The sequence below is a fragment of the Sceloporus occidentalis genome, unplaced genomic scaffold, assembly GCF_023333645.1.
Source record: "Sceloporus occidentalis isolate IW3139 unplaced genomic scaffold, rSceOcc1.0.p SCAF_5, whole genome shotgun sequence".
Classification (NCBI taxonomy): Eukaryota; Metazoa; Chordata; class Lepidosauria; order Squamata; family Phrynosomatidae; genus Sceloporus; species Sceloporus occidentalis.
Window position 1 is genome coordinate 160,279,983 of NW_028316985.1, and position 17,790 is coordinate 160,297,772.

General features: G+C 42.0%; 1 protein-coding gene across 1 annotated transcript in view; it reads right to left on the reverse strand.

The window, feature by feature from the left end:
- FAM241A (family with sequence similarity 241 member A) overlaps positions 1 to 7,874 on the reverse strand; it is a 29,146-nt gene extending 21,272 nt beyond the window's left edge. The window contains exon 1 of the mRNA XM_089525962.1: positions 7,576 to 7,874. Within this exon, the coding sequence (XP_089382088.1) occupies positions 7,576 to 7,815 (240 nt within the window). The 5' untranslated portion in view covers positions 7,816 to 7,874. The remainder of the gene's footprint in view (positions 1 to 7,575) is intronic.
- Positions 7,875 to 17,790: the final 9,916 nt, after the last annotated feature.

Sequence of the window (17,790 nt, forward strand, 5' to 3'; positions counted from 1 at the left end):
ATATGGTTTGGGAAAAAGCAGCTTCAAGCTGCTTTTTCCTGCCCGTCTGTTTCCCTCTTTGGTTTCAAATCAAGGTAGGGAATGTGTTCACTATCTGTTTTGATTTGTTGCAATGCATGTGTGTGTGTGTCTTCAAGTTGCCTGTTAACCGATGGTGGCCTCATTAATTTCATACATTTCCATAGAGAAGTAATACTCTCAGGAGGTTTGCCACTGCCATCCTATATAACCCATATTATCTAGTATTCTTTGACTATCACTCATCTAAGTACTAACCAGACCTGTCCCTGCTTAGCTATTGAGATCTGGTGGCTATTGTGATAGTCTTCTTAAACTCTCTTTGTAAATTTGAAATGGATGGAAGTATTTCAGGAGCAGTGTGGCACTTAAAGTACAAACCCACCAGTAATACTTCCACTGAGGAAAACATTCCTCATTCACACTTGAAATTAATTCTTCATTGCGTTTATAATGTCTTAATTTTCCTTTTTTCTTTTATTTTTGTTAGCAATCCTGGAGGCCTGATAATAGGCAGAAAGGTGCAATACAAATATCTCAAATGAAATAAAATAAATTTATCAGAAAAAAGTTACAGGGCCCAGTAAAATCAAGTTGAATATTTATTCAGTAAAATGAATAATTACAGAAATACGGATCTACTCTAACTGTTTTCTATACGAAGAACTGGGACACTAATATTTTGAAGCAATGGACATGCAAAAACCTCCGTTAATTGGCAAATTTTCTTTTTCTGTGGAACACTGGCATGCCCCTATAATATACACATTCTTCCTAGCAGGAGATGACTTATTTTATCTGTGTAGGCAACCCAACAAAATGAAACTATACTAGCAGGGCTGAAATATTTAAGACAGAGGTGGGAATTGCATGACCCCCCACAAGTTATTGAATTTCAGGTCCCAGCAGCCAGCATAACCAATGTTGAGGAATGCTGGTAACTGCAGTCTAAACATCTGGATGACCACATAAAAACTTTTGATTGACTGAGGTCGTTATCACACGGGGGAAATTGGTAGGTCAATGCAGTGTGATCACGGATGCAATCATGCAGATTCACGTTATTGCACAAGAGGTTATCACACGTAAATGAAGTCAATGCTAGCTCAATTCGAACCCAATCCAGAGTCAACCGAAAGATATGTAAATTCGGGGAAATACAGAATTTACAAATCCTGTTCCATTCCAAAGTTGCATTCAATTTGAATTTGGCAGGTATGGAATACATGTCTTGGTCGCTCTTGGATTGCCTTTGAATCAGACTACAATCTCCAAGCTCCTTTGCTGGCTACAATTTCCCCCTCCCTCCCTCCCTCTGGTTGTGGGAGGCTCTTCTCTCCTCTCGGAGCACTTCTGGAGCTGTTTTGGGGATGGAGCAGCCCTCCCCACAGAGACACACTGCCTCCCTCCATCCTCCTCTGAGCCCTTTCTGGCTCTTTTCCTTTGCAAAACTCATCCTCTCCAACTGGGGGGAAGGAATTGGCTCCCTCTTTCTCTCTCGCGACCCTGTCACAGGGTTTTCTTGGCAGGTTTATTCAGATGGGGTTTGCCATTGCCATTTTCTGAGGAGGCTGAGAGAGTGTGACTTCCACCAGGTCACCCAGTGGGATTCGATCCCTGCCTTCTAGAGTCATAGTCCAATGCCCAAACAAGTACAAGGTTGCTTTGGACTGATTTTGAATTGGTGAATTGCCTAAATAACATGAAATAAGGAGTAATGAATGAATAAATAACATGAATTGCCTAAATAACGTGAAATAAAGAGTAATGAATGAACAAATAATGCAAATTGCCTAAATAACGTGAAATAAAGGGTAATGAATGAACAAATGTGAAACAAGGCAAAACCACGGGAACTGGAGGCAAGCCATGCCAGAAGTGTAAAAAGGTCACAATCCGATTCTGCCTTCACTGCGCATGTGCAGGGATGCTAATTCGAATTCTAGAAGGGTACGTACTCATATGATAATTTCTTTTGCATTCGCACTACTTTGGCTTTGGGATGGTCACTGTGTTCTTCTGTGAGTTTGATAACCATCTGCATAATAGTGTTCATTTTTGAATTGGCCCTACTTTCTTTTCTTTTGTAATTGAGAGACATTCTGCCTGTGTGATAGCATCCTGGGGGGAAAAATCCAATGTCATGGCTACTTAGAAAGCAAAAATATATTCTGTAATTCGCAAACCTATAAAAACTTCAGAAGACAAACAGAATCTTGAAAAAAGGTGTTCCCATTCCTCTCCTCTCTTACATAGAGGAGTCAAGACTATCAAGACTATGCTATCAATACTTGCTGTCAAGACTTAGGAGTTTATCACACATGAGGACTCCCGTCATGCTCCTATCGCCCAAATGTCACCAAACACTGACGGGAGCCTCCTGGTGGGATCACTCATAGCGCTATGCTTCTGTTTTCGTCATGGAAGCGTCAGTGTAATTTTAGAAAAAGGGACCTTTTTAAATAACGGATCAAATCGTTATTAAAAAAGGGCCCTTTTCCTAACAATCATGAGAACGCTTCCATGATGAAAACGGAAGCGTTCCCCTTTAATAGCGCCAGGCGCAATCCCTCCAGGAGGCTACTGTTGCAGATTGGTGACTTTGGGCAACAGGAGCATGACAGGAGCCCTCGCGTGTGATAAACTCCTATGTCAGCTATGTTACACCTGTTCATCATATAAAAAACAAAACAAAATAAGTCTACTATTTGTATTGAATGCACTACTTGGTTTTGACTAAAACTATAGAGCAATTCACACCTCCATTTGTCCAAGAGAATAGCTATATTCATACATTAGTGCTCTTCTCTGTTTATAGAATGGAAACATGAGCTCAGTCTCCCACCATTTCTGTTTTGAAGCACATGTCTGCAACATGTACCTGTATCTGCAAGTAAACTGTCTCTGTGTAGGCAGGGCTCCATGTGATCAAGCCCTTGATTCAGTGAAGACTGCCCCAGGTTTGTACACTAGTGACGTTCAGTTTCTATAGGCAGATGGCACAGGGAATTTGCAGCTCCATGTTGCCATATGGAGAATTCTAAATATATAAAGAGGGCTAATGTAATTAAACACACACAAGTCTTAGAAACCTTGCCATATGCTTTAGGCTACTTTCTTGGAATCTGTCTTTGGGTGTAACATCTGAATAAAATTAAGGGTATTGACTTGGGAGCCTCTAATCTTACATAAAAAATAGCAAACACCATGCACAATGGCCTATAATTTCAGTACTGCTGTATGGCCCTCCAGGTATTCTCAAGATGAGTGAAAGCTGTCCATGATTGGGATTCATAGAGGTCTCTCATTCATAGGACCACTGTAAGTTGAAGTCAACTTGATTGAAAACAACATAACAAGAACAAGCAAGTATAGGTAACATTACCATTTGTCTCTACTCACTTCTTCAGGATGAGAAGCTTGCAAGATCTTATTGTTCAAACTAGTCTTAATCACATTAGTGTTTTTAAATGTTAATTAAACATATCAAACATCCATATTTTACTGATTCTTAGTGGACAAGTTCAGGCAGCTTCACAGTGAGACACAGCAAAATTATAACCACAGCCTGACAGGCAATTCTGGGATATGGCATATCGGCTTTTGCTTATAATGTTGTGCTCCGGATATTACTGGCTGATTTTCAACTAATGTACACTCTAGAAGAGAAATGAATATTAATACACAACTCAAAGAAAATTCATTTTACTTTTTACACATGCAGAAAGCATTCTGATCCGTGAGCAGAACAAGTTTGCACAGCGATATAAAAATGATTTGAGGTTGTACTTCCCTTCTTTTTTCTTGATGGGTTTTCTTAAGTTTTCTAAGGAAAACTTGACAGAGGGTACCATAGTTCCTTCCTATCATCTAGGACAGTGATTTCCAAGCTTTGGTCCTCCAGATGTTTTGGACTTCACTTCCCAGAAACCCCAGGCAGCTTGACCAATCATCAAGTATTCTTGGAGATGAAGTCCAAAGGATCTGGAGGACTGCAGACATTCTTTTGCAGAGCTCCATTAAACAGAATAAAAAAATGAAATGAGTTTGCCAAGGGAAGGGAAGCAGCTGGGATACAAATATACCCTATTGTTTTCAAAGAATAGAGGTGTGACAGCTATGCTTTCTATGGTTTTGCTTACCCACCCAAAACCAAAATATGCAACAAAAAGTGATGGGAGGAGGGCTTTCTCTTCCTTTGCCTCCCCCATGTGTTATAAAACGCCTGCTTGGGTGTGTGCATTTTCTAGCGGGCCAGTGGTGTTCCCCTAGGTGTGTCATTTCCCTCATGAAATCAGATCTCCCATGCTTGGTGAAAAAGAGACCAGAAAACACAGCCCTGTGTTGCTGGTCCATTATCAAAGGGACTCTTTTTTTTCTCCTTCCTAGCCAGGCATCCAGCCAAGTAGTAGTAGTAGTAGTATTTATTTATTTATTTATTTATTTCTAACCCCACTCTCCCCAAGGATCAAGGCAGGGAACAACAGCAACTAACAAACAATAACATCAGTTAAAACACATCAATTAAAAAGGACAAATATTAAAACAATCCACATCTAAAATCCATCATTTAAAATTCACAATTTAATTTTTTAAAATAAATTAAAAATTAAACAATATACAAATCATCTGGATATCTGGATAATGTATTCCCCATCACCACATACAGTTGCTAGACAGTGAAGAAAGTGGATCAATTCATTTGAGATGTGGTACTGGAGAAGAGTGCTAAGGATACTGTGGATGGCAAAGAAGACAAACAAATGGGTCCTTGAATGAATCAAGCCTGAAATCTCCCTGGAGCCAAAATGATCAAATTGAGGTTGTCTGGTTTGGCTATTTCATGAGAAGGCACAACTCACTAGAAAAAGACAACAATGCTAGGAAAGGTGGAGGGTGGTAGAAAGAGAGGAAGACTAAATGGCTAAACTCAATCATGGAGACCATGGCCCTGAGCCTGCAGGACTTGAGCAGAGTGGCTGAGGACAAGGGGATCTTGGAGATGTGTCTCATCCACAGAGTCAGCATGAGTCGAGGTCAACTTGAGGCCAGTTAACAACAATGTAGGCCTTCACACCACACCATGGCTACTACTTGTCTGTTCTATCTCTGGCAAAGCCCAATCCCACTAGGGTTGGTGTCCCTCAGTGCAGTAACTCATGGTGTCATCCTCGCCCACTGACCTCCTCCCATAATTGTACAGTGCCATTTACACAGAGGGTGCTATATAAATAAATACAATAATAATAATAATACTCATGAATCATAATTCCCCTATATCGCCGAATGTAATGATAATAGCTGTGATGTAAAGCAACTACCGTAGTAAAACTAAAATTACACCTTAAAATTAAATATCATAGCCACAGCCTAAACGTGTTTATATGTACATAGTTTCATGCGGTTATGGTCAGATGGGATGTTTTTTCACAAAATTTAAAAAGAATATATATATATATATTTAAAATCTAAATTTGAATTTAAAAAAACCTGGAACCTTTCATTTCTCCCACAATGAAGCCTCCCTCCACTCACCCCATTTCTTCAGCTACTGCTCTCCAAACGTTTGCGAATGCCACAGCCTATTTCTGCCCAAAGGCAGATGTTTGGGGAGTAATGATGTCACCCCCAAAGGATGAAAGTGAATGCCACAGCCCATTTCTTCCCAAAGGCAGTTGTTTGGGGAACAGTGGGGTCACCCCAAAGGGATGCTGGAGAATGCTACAGCCCATTTCTACCCAAAGGCAGATGTTTGGGGAGCAGTGGTGGCACCTCCCTCAAGGTGTCACCTGGTGTTGTCCTTACCCCTTGCACTACAATGGCAGCAGAGTCCAAAAGGCAAGGAAACAGCTGTTCAGTGGAACTGTAACCACCTCAAGAACTCAGAGGGAAGAAAAGGCTCCCAAAGTGAAAATGTGTAGTTTGGCAGAGAGGTGTCTTCAGCACGATTTTCAGTCGATGGGAAAAGGAGGCAGACAGTCACTCATTAGAGTGACCAGGCATCCTCCTTTTCCAGGACATGTCCTACCTTTCCACCTCCTGTCCAGAATCCCAAAAGATCGTCATTTGAAGCCTGACTAAGACGTATGTGTTTAGATTTCTAGGAGTGTGCTTAGCTTTTCTTTGGTCACGTCCCTCATTTCCCCCCTCAAAAGTCCTCCATTTTGCAGCACCTTGTCCTTCTTTAAGGTGAGGACAGCTGGTCACCTTGGTCCAGGAGGAATTCCAAAACGTCCTCCATTGTGGAGCCTGACTAAGGAGCATGGACTTTTATTTCTAGGAGAGTAGCTTTTCTTTGGACACCTCCTCCATTTCCCCTAACATCCCAATTTTGCAGTGCCTTCTCCTCTGTGGTTAGGACACTGGGTCACCCTGGTTATTCTATGACCATAAATAAATGATGATGGGACCAGACATCCTCCTTTTCCCAGACATGTCCTACATTTCAACCTTCTGTCCAAGAGGAATCCCAAAATGTTCTCCCTTTTGAGTCTGCTTAAGGAGCATGAACTTCTATTTCTAGGAGTGTGTTTAGTTTTTTCTGAGGTCATGTCCTCCATGTTTTCCTTGAACATCCTCTATTTTGTGGTGCCTTGTGTCCTCCTTTCTGCAGGGTCACTGATGTCGTCCTAACCACCAAGGAGGGCAAGGCACCACAGAATGTAGGACATTCCAGAAAAATGGAGGACACCCCCACCCCCCCAAAAATAAAAGCTTGACATAACCCTATAAATCTAAATCCATGCTTCTCAGTCCTGCTCAACATAGAGGACCTTTTGAAATTCCTCCTGGACAGAAGGCTCAAATGTAGGGCACGTCCTGGAAAAGGAGGATGTTTGGTCACCCTGCCTCAAAATGGAGGATATTTTGAGAACTCCTTTCTGGACAGAAAGCTCAAATATAGGAGACATCCTGTAAAAGGAGGACATTTGTTCACCTTTGGCTCAAAATGGAGGGCATTCTGCGACATCCCTCCTGGACAGAAGGCTCAAACGTAGGCTATGTCCTGGAAAAGGAGGGCCATTTGGAGGACATTCTGGAATCCCCCCGGACAGAACACTCAATGTCTTGGGAGAAAGGAGGACGTTTGGTCACCCTGGCTCAAAATGGAGGACGTTTTGAGAAATCCCCCCTGGACAGAAGGTGGAACAAGTAAGGCATGTCCTGGGAAAAGAGGATGCCTGGCTCAAAATGGAGGACGTTTTGAGAAGCTCCTGCTGGACATAAGGCTCAAATGTAGGGCACATCCTGGAAAAGGAGGGCCAGTGGTCAGCTCTGGCTCGAAATGGAGGACATTTTGAGAAGCTCCTCCTGGACAGGAGGCTCAAATGTAGGACACATCCTGGAAAAGGAGGGCCAGTGGTCAGCTCTGGCTCGAAATGGAGGACATTTTGAGAAGCTCCTCCTGGACAGGAGGCTCAAATGTAGGACACATCCTGGAAAAGGAGGACAAATGGTCACTTGGGGGTCAAAATGGAGGACGTTTTTGAGGAGAGAAGGTGGAAGGGAGGCGTAGTGGTCACCCTGCGTTTGAGGCGAGGCCATCTGGTCCCTCACCTGCTGCTGCTGCTGCTGCTGCTGCTGTGGCTGCTGGCCTTCCTCCTCCTCCTCCTCCTCCTCCTCCTCCTCCTGCTCTTCTCTCTCGGGTGCCTGGCTCTTCCTCCTCGGCCGCCTCTGGGCTCCGTCTTCCCCTCCGAGGGGCTCCGGGGACGAGGAGGGCGGCGCCCTCTCCCTTCCCCTCTGGAGGAGACTAGACTCCGGCGGCGGGAGCAAGAGCAGCTCCTCAGTGGAGCCCATCGAGAAGAAGGAGGGCCTCTCTGCTGCTCCTGCTCCTGCTCCTGCTGCTGCTGCTGCTGCTGCTGCCGTTGTGAACCGTTCCTTCCAAGGCGTGTCTCCGTCACGGGGCTCGGAGGGAGGCGGAGGGAGGAGGAGGAGGAGGAGGGCGTTGCGTGTCAGCCACCCCCACGTGTGAATGTGTGGACGCGTGTCTGTGAGAGAGAGAATAACAGGGACGCAGAGAGGGAGGGAGGGAGGGAGGCAGCCCTTCCCGCCTTTTGTTCCTCAGCCCCCCTTTTAAAGAAAAGACCATCTTTATTTATTTATTTTATATTTTCTGTTGCTGTTGTTGTTGTTGTTGTTGTTGTGTGCCTTCAAGTCATTTCTCACTCACGGTGACCCCATCCTCAGGTTTTCTTGTCAGGCTTCTTCAGAGTGGGTCTGCCACTGCCATCCTCTGAGGCTGAGAGAGTGTGACCAGATGTTGACCAGCTGTCCTAACTGCAAAGGAGGACAAGGCACTGCAAAATGGAGGACGTCCAAGAAAGCATGTAGGGCATGACAAAAGAAAAAGCTAAAACCACTCACAGGAACGTAAATTCATGCTTCTTAGTCCTGCTCAAAATGGAGGACGGTTTGGAATTCTTCCTGGACCGATGGTGGGAATGGAGGACGTGTCCTGCAAAAGGAGGACATCCAGTCACCCTGGGAGGAGAGAGTAAGGTGGCTGTTCCCACTTTTTGTTCCAGAGATCCTTAGAAAAGACAACAATTCTAGGGAAGGTTGGAGAAAGAGAAGAAGACCATAGGACAGTTGCTGTTGTTGTTGTGTGCCTTCAAGTCATTTCTGACTTGTTGTTGTTGTTTGTGTGTTGTGTCCAGTGGCAACATTAAAGGGGTGTAGACCGCACCAGGTGACCCCCCTAAGAAGGTGTGACACCACTGTTCTCCGAAACATCTGTCTTCTGGCAGAAAAAGAGTGTCAATGGTGGGGAAGTTGACACCATGAGTTACCACACTGGGTGACACCAACCCTAGTGAAGCCTAGTGAAGGAGGAGGAGGTTGTGTGTCAGCCAGAGGAGAAAGAATGGGGATGTGCGGATGTGTGTGTGTGTGAGAGAGACAGTGAGACACAGGGCTGGGCAGATAAGCATGAGAGAGCGACCCAGGTCCACTCTGGCCAAAAACAGATATACAAGAATTACAATTTATGAGTAACATTAGTACCAGAATTTTACTTAGGAATCTGTATGGGGTGGTATGGGAGGAGGTCAATGGGCAGGGAACAGCCACACCATGAATTATCGCACCAGGTGATGCCAACCGTACTGGTGCCATTGCAGCTACCCAGCCTTCTGTTATAAGGCTGGCATGAGTGAGAGGGAGAAGCAGGCTTGGGCCACTGCTGTTGTCATACATGAGAGGCTGAAGAGAAGAAGGTGGCAGTGGTGGCAAGCTGGGCGCAACTGAAGTCTTTCAAACAAAGTGTATCCATCTGTACTTCCTGAGAGACATTATCCAATACTTGGTTTAACAGAAAGATAGTAATGTCTCAGACAAGGGCCCACTTAAGAAAGAGGTCATAGAAGCCTTAAGCTGATCACCCTTGCCCCAAAGGTGAAATTTAACACCAATGGCATTTCCACTGTAACGTTTTGGTTTTTTTGCCAACTTCAGGATGACATTCTTGAAGAGAAAGAATCCTGTTTGGGTAGATTCAGTACTTCGAATGCTTAATCCATGCTGGCAACAAGATTTTGACTAGGACGGACCTTTCCAGCTAATGCCTTTGTATTCTTGGCCAGACAATCAATAGTGGTTTCATTTTAGAGCACACACATGTACATCTTAGCTGGAATGTTGTACAAATGCTTATATCTATCTTGTTTCATCATCAGGAGAAAGAGAGCTACCCTTAAAACATCTCCGCTTTGGGAACTTTCCCACACCATTGGTATAGCTTCTTTTGGCAAATTTGGTCAGAATTTGAAAGCTTCTGGAATTTGAATGCTATTGTAAGCATATTCTGCTTAATTGCACTAGTCCAAGTGGCTCAAAAGATAGAGGTGTTAAACTAGGAAATGCACTCTAGTGCAAATGACTGCTTCATCAGTTGCACACTAAACCATAAGAAAAGAAAGTCAACATAGTGTAGTGGGCAGAGTGTTGGATTAGACTCTGGGACACCCAAATATACTTCTCTATGTCTCTGACTGATGCAGTGACTAAGGATGACATCTCTCTGGATGCCTGCCTTGGGTCGATAATGGGCTGGATGAGGGAAAACAAACTCAGACTGAATCCAGAGAAAACGGAGGTACTTGCGATAGGTTTCCCAAGTCCAGGGATGGAGATTTGTCAACAAGCCCTGGACGGGGTCACACTTCCCCTGAAGGATGAAGTTTGCAGTTTGGGAGTACTTCTGGATCCGTCTCTACGTTTGTCATCTCAAGTAGATGCGACGGCCAGAAGTGCTTGGGACCAACTTTGGTTGATACACCAACTGCGTCCCTACCTGGATCGAAAGGACCTTGAAGCTGTAGTACACGCTCTGGTAATCTCTTGCCTTGATTTTTGTAATGCGCTCTACATGGGACTACCTTTGTACCAAGTTCGGAAGCTTCAATTAGTACAAAACGTGGGAGCCAGGTTGGTCACCGGTTCTTCAAGGTTTGACCACATAACAGCTATTTTAAAAGATCTTCACTGGCTCCCAATTTGCTTCCAGGCACAATACAAGGTGTTGGTTATCACCTTTAAAACCCTACATGGCTTGGGCCTGAGTTACTTATGGGAACACATCTCCCTATATAATCCGCCTTGCACTCTGAGAACAACCGGGAAGAATCTACTAGAACTAAAAACAAACTCGTTTCAACTTCCCAAAGAACTTTTACAATAGCCGCTCCAAAATTGTGGAACAGTCTCTTGGAAGAGATCTGTCATACTACTTCCTTGGAGACTTTCAGGAGGGCAGTTAAGACGGATCTCTTCTGGTGAGCATACCCACCTGATCTTATGTAAGATATAGATCCATCTCCTTGATTATGATGAGAACATCTTTGCTTCACTGTTGCTTGTAAATTTTGATTTTAACTGTAATTTTATGTATTTTATTGATTGTTTGTATTGCATTTTAAGATAGGTTGCAATCCCGCCTCGATCCACCCGGGAGAGGAGGGAAAATACAAATAAAATTTATTATTATTATTATTATTATTATTAATTTTAAATTATTCAGCAGGAATGCACAGAATAATATGACTCTGGTAAAGGAGAAAGTCATTTCATTCAACCAATATGTGTATTTGTTGTCACAAGCTGCTACTTACTTTTTCCCAAGGTCACCTATATCACATTTCCACATGTTATCTGTGGAGGTATCTTTCTGGCTTTCTGTTAGACCATGTGGACCTTTATTATGAAAATATTTAATTCTCTGATAAAAATTTCTGTGTGAAGGTTCACGTAGAACCATGCTTGGTTACTTGACTCCTAGACTACATCTTTCAGTTCTGCTTTAAGTGTCATGTTTCTTTATTACGCTTTTTCATATGAAATTAAAATAAAAGCAACAAAAATAACTTTAAAAGAATCCCCTTGGTTTGTGAAAACTTAGGATATCAGACTTCTTTTTGTACCGAAACAATTTACAGTGACATTTGATATATCTTAAAATTCGCAGAGCTGAATCAGAATGAACTGTTTACTTGATTAATATTTTATTTTGCAAATTTACCATCAGAACAACATGATTCCCGAAATGCATCAATTATTTAACTGTATCAAGCAATGTAGGCTTGTCAGCCAAAATGCTTTTGGGTTAATGCTGCCAAAATATGAGATTCTTGTCACTAGAAGATAGAATATTTCTAGGTTATCCTTCTCATCGTGTACCAATAATTTTCTCAGCCTTTCATTTGAAAGATGTACCATACAGTACTTGTTTGAAACATGCTTTCATAAATCTTTTTAAAAACAGTTCAGCCACATTAAAAAGATGTCAGTTCTCTTGTGTCTTGCATAGTTGTATAGAAAAAGGAATTTCCACAAGGGTAATACTACTACTACTACCACTACTACTACTACTAATAATAATAATTGATTGATTGATTTATAGCCCACCCAATCACAAGGAATCCGGGCGGGTTACAGCAAGAAAAATACATAAATATAAAATACATACAGATAAAAACACACTCTTCTTCTTGAGCTAGCCCTGATGGAGATGGTAAGTTGTCATGCAAATTGTACCTGTCAATATTCCCTCTTCCACACATAATTTAAAATTAATTTGGCCATGCTATGCAAAAAGGTATGTTTACAATTGGAAATATTGTGATCAAAACTTGGCAGCGCTACTTTTTGGAACTACAACTTAAACTTGAGATAGTGTTTTGTTTAATTTTCCAAACCTCAATGGTATCTGGTGGTATCTATGTCAATGGGGGAGGTGAAGCTATTCTGGGTTTTCGCCTGAACTTGAAAGGTACTTTCCAAGATGCTGAACGTATTTTGCATGTATGGTTCAGTATATTGGATAGCTGATCTAAAGTTTGGACTAAAACCCTGGGTGGACTTATTGTCCACTGACACAGAAGTCAGTGGTCTTGCCAGAATTGCATATTCTCCAACTATCCTGGCAGAGGCATCACTAGGGTTGGCATCACCTGGTGTGGTAACTCATGGTGTCACCTGGTATCACTCCCTCATTGATCTCCTCTCATACCACCCCTTACAGAATCCTTAGAAATTGTTTTTGTATTAATTGTACTCCAGCTCCAGCATTTTAAAGGGACACAGGTGAACACCACAGCCCTTTTCTGCCCAAAGGCAGATGTTTGGGAAGCAGTGGTGTCACCCTGACTTAGGGGGTCACCTGGTGTGGCACACACACCCAAGCCCCCATAATGATGCCCCTGTCTCCTGGTATGGCAGATACATTCCTGATTCTTTCTGTACGCTACCATCCCACTTTTTCAGCTGCTTCTAAAAAGGTCCAGTTTCTCTCTCCTTCTCCCACCTTTCTCCATTGTCCTTAGATTACTTCAATGTCTGCGAAGTCCAAAGTGCGAAAGAAGTTCACAGTCAACTCAACAGGAGGAGGGAGGGAATGAAGTCTTGCCCTTCCCAGTTGTCTCAGGCAAAAGTGAACTGCTTCATCTCATTAATGTACTAATGTACTTGATTACTCTCTGATGTTGCCTGGCCACATGTGTAATGGTTTTCAACTGTAAAATGCTGGAGAGTATAGAACATACATGAAGCCTAAAATAAATAGTATGGTCAGCAACCCTGCACTGACATAATCCCACCTGAACAAAGCAAGCTGCAGCAAACCTGGAGCTACAATATTGTGTTTGGTAGACAAGTAACACACACTCTCATTTCTTTCCTCACCCCATTCTGTGATCTTTGACTACATCTTTATTCTAGCCCTCAGTCCTTGTTTGCCTCAGCCAAAGCCCCACATCCCATTTATTTGTGATTGTGTTGTATACTTATGTATCCTTTAATCCTCCATAATCTTGCAGGAGTCACATACTATCTCTAAAAATTAAAGATAAAGATTTCTCCTTTGACAAGGTTGTCAAGTTGTGTCCAACTGTAGGGGGTGGTGCTGATCTCTGTTTCTATGCCAAAGAGCCAGCAAAGACAACTCCATGGTCAAGTGGCCAGCATGACTGCACAGAACGCTGTTACCTTCCCATCGAATTGGTACCTATTTATCTACTTGTACTCTTACATGCTTTTGAACTGCTAGGATGGCAGAAGCTGGGACTAGTGATGGGAACTCACTCTGCCCACAGCACTTGTGCCTTAAACTGTCTACCTGCTGATCTTACAGTCATCAGAGTCAGTGACTTAACAGTGACTAAAACTAGGTCCACACTTCAGACAAACCAGATTCCAGGTATGTCAAGGATCTGCTAGGTCTTTGGAAGGAAGAGAAGGGGTGGATCATTTGCATAGCATATTTGTGAATCACACCCAGGAGTTCTATACACTTTGCTGTTTATTTTTGAATAACCGCATCTGACACTTAGAGGAGAAAGTTCAAGTTTGAACTGATTGCAGGAATGTATATGAGAGACGGTATGGATTTAACTAACTGAATTTTTTACTTCCAAACTAATAGCTACACCTTTACCAAACCTGTCAAAGCATGTGACCTATTGAAGCAGGGGTGGTTGTAGGGTTACCATATAACTGGTTTGGTTGGGTATTATCTGAGTTCTATGCATGCCACCTGCTGCCCTTTTCAACCATTATCTGGCATTGATTTCAAGTTTTCATTATACAGTAGAGTCTTGATTATCCGACATAAACGGGCGGGCTGATAGTTGGATAGCCGAAAATGTTGGATAACCCAGAGGGTCCAAGAAAAGCCTTGAAATCATTATGAATTGCAAACGTATTGAAGTTTTATTGCAGTAACAGTAAAAGTAACGTTGCAGTACGTTATAGGAATAACATTGTAATGTATAAACAGTCTAAAAATGTAAAGAAATCACTGATCAACATTGTGATGTACAATATGTACTGTATAAACAGTTCAGTCCTCTGAAAATTTAAAGAAATCACTGAGCAGCGACATTGGATAATCCGGAATGTTGGATAATTGAAGGTTGGATAATCGAGACTCTATATATAAAAAGTATCTACCTCTTGTAGAGGGAGGAGGCAAAATATGGAGGCATTCTTGCCAAATTGTTCAACAAAAAACAGGTCCATCTGGGAATTTTAGGCATGAGGGAAGAGCAAGCAAGCCATGAAAATGGCAGAGTTCAAGAAGCAAGGAAGGGGTATACTGCGAGGGCATGAGGTGAGGTGAGGAAAGAAGTGGGGGAGATGACAGAGAGCAATATGTGTGGCGTAATGCAAGAAACAGAATGAGGGGCTCATTTTGAGGACAAGGTGCATGGGAACAGCCTTCCTCAACCTTTTTATCTTGGAGGAACCCTTTAAATAATTTCAGGTCTCAGGGAAGGCCTACATTAAAAAAATACAGCTCAAAAATGCAATCTCTTGCAGCATCCACAATGACCTCTTGGAGACCCCTAGAGTTCCAGGGAACCCTGTGTTGTGAAACCCTGGTTAGAAAGTGAGTAGGAGGAAAAGAAGAGTGAAACAAGGAAGAAAGGGGAAAGAAAGGATGGGAGAGTGAGAGTTGCAGTGGCAGGTTGCAAGGAGCAAGAGAAGTGGCATGAAGAGCAAGATGCAAGTGGTGTCAAAAGGTGAGAGAAAAGGGTAAGAGATTGTTAGCATATGCTACACAGCTCTTGGTATATGGGGTTTCATATTTTCATATTTTGATATCTAGGGTCAGACATGTTTTTAAGAGGTCACAATGACTTGGAACACTAGGGATTTTCACATGGAAAAGCCATGATAGTCCGAAGACTTGCGGAAGACCTAGATAGCATTAAATACAGGTTTAATGTATCCTCCAACCTTCCTCAGGCTTTCTGCGTATCCTCTTGCTATAGGGACTGAGGCCATAATTCCTTTTCACACTTGGCTGTGTCACTATTCACCCCTTCCTATCTAACCATCCAGGGGTTGTCTCAAATCTAATTAATATGTTGTCACTCCAAAGTCAAAACCACCAGTCATTCTAAAATCCTATTGTCAATTCCATGGGAAGACTGCAGGATAGCAACAAGTACCCTGGGACTATGAAATCAGATATAAATATAAGTCCCCGCTTTAGTCCTCATATTTCACAGAGAGTCTCTCTCTCACTGTGTCTTTCTCATTAGATGCCTGGATAGTTGCCTCACTTGGTAGATATGTAGACATATGATTGCCATTAGGGGGATGCAATTAATGAGTAAGAGGGACTACAAATGTAAAAAGTACAGATATTTATCATTATCTTAACCAGCATTAACAAACAACCATTAAGTTGCAGAACAGACATGCTAGCATTGGTGAATTGCTTAGCAGGTACATTTTATGAAAAGTCAAATATAGCAAAGAAAGTGATGATACACTGTTTCCTAGTTATAATAAAATATTTATTCTGTATCTCTGAAGGGAATAAATTACTGCTGTTTGTCCTTTACCTCTGCGTCTTGCCATATGAATTAGAAGGCACACTCTCAAGGGCTTCCTGGGATCTTTTTATGGATCTGTAGTCTTTAGCCATTGGTGAAAAATTGATAGCAGAAAATAATTTTTGATGAGAATATCACTGGAATCATACCACTTGATATGATTGTTATTATTCTTTTCTTTGTACAGCACTAGGAATGTAAATAGCCACTTTGTATGGTTTCACTTCCCTTTTAATCGCCACAGCAACCCTGTAAAGTAGGTTCACTAGAGGTGTTGTTGGTCCATGATCACATAGTAAGTTCTAGAACCAAGCAGAGATTTGAACTTGGGTCTTGCTGTTCCATGTCCAGCGCTTTAAACACCATCCTATACTGGTTCTCTCAGATCAGTTGTAACTGCCAAAGATGCAATGAAAATGTATATTTAAGAAATGTAACAAAGTGCCCAATTCACATTATTAGAGTGCAAAGCTGATTAATTTGCATAAAAACTTAATTTCATTTTAATGTCCACTCTTTGTATGTTTTTAGCTGTAACCTGTAAGCCACTTTATAAGCCAAAAGAGGAAGAAACAGGGAGTGGAGTGGGAAGAACGAATTTTTTAAACTTAATTATTCAAGTGCCCATTAGGGATGCAAATCTTCATAAATTTAGGTTCTTCTAGGCAAGAATGAGTAATTTTACCACTTTTTTCCTCACTGCTAGAAAGTCAGAGAAAATGGCACAGATTTTGAAGACTATTGGTTTAATTATACACTACCCTAAGATATCTGGATATAGAGTGGAATATAAATATTGTAATTAATAACATAAATAATACATGAGTATTCACAATATGGGACTTATTCTGGGCAAATATGATTTTTGTGTGTGCAGAAAACCAGGTTTTATGCTCATGTTATCTGTGCAGATAGTGCCGTTTTCTGTGCTGTAAATTTATTTTCTGCATAGAAATATTTTCTGTGATGAAAAATGCTACTTTCTGCACACACACACACACACACACACACACACAAATACCACTGGCAATTTTCATGCAGGATAAGTCCTGAATTGTGCTGATTCTCACCCATCTATGTTTCTTCTCATTTGGGTTTCCTGAAATTCAGTTTCTCAGTATTTTACTCCATCAGGGATTCTTTTAAAAATGTTTTAAAAATATTTTCAAAGATTGTTTCCATTTCTAGTGCCCAGAACTATGTGAACAGTCTTAATAGTCACGCCAGCTTCTTAGACCAACAGGACAAATTACATCCTGTTGCTTCTCTCGCAGTATGTGTTTGTTATATATACATGCCTGTATTTGATGTAAAAAGTGCTTCCAAACAAATAAACATTTGGCCTGGCCTACTTTAAACGTTAAAGAGTAATGCCCATCCCTTTCTTGCCCCTGCAACAGCACATTTACAGTATCTTTTTCCAATGGCAAAGGAAGTAAACTCCCTTACTCTTGCAGCTTTCTTTCAGAGGCCTCATGCTGGATCCCGGAGCATTGTTACAATAATGCTGCATCAGCCTTGTGCTTCCTTCAACATACTGGCTAACATGGTAAAAAGGGCATTTTTAGCCAAAGGGTGCTTACTCAGCTGTACTAATGGTCACACCAACTAATTTATTGCACAGAGTGGTCCTTAAAAAAAAAAATTAAAGCAGTTCGAAGGAAAGGAAGGGGGCTTATCCTGTTTTCATGGAGGAGCGGCGAGGCAACCAGTCACTGTCACATAGCCATCCACTGCATGTTCAGTTCTTCAGGCACTGATGCTGACTTGGCCCTTATATCCATGGCTCCATTGAACTGCCAGGTGAAAGGAAAAATTGCCATGCAGCAGCTAATCCTTTAAGCTGAAAGAGGGGACTTAAAAGACTACAGGAGTATGGGAACAAGTCTCAGTTGATCAATGTCATTGGATGCATGTTCTTTGACTCCTTCTTGTT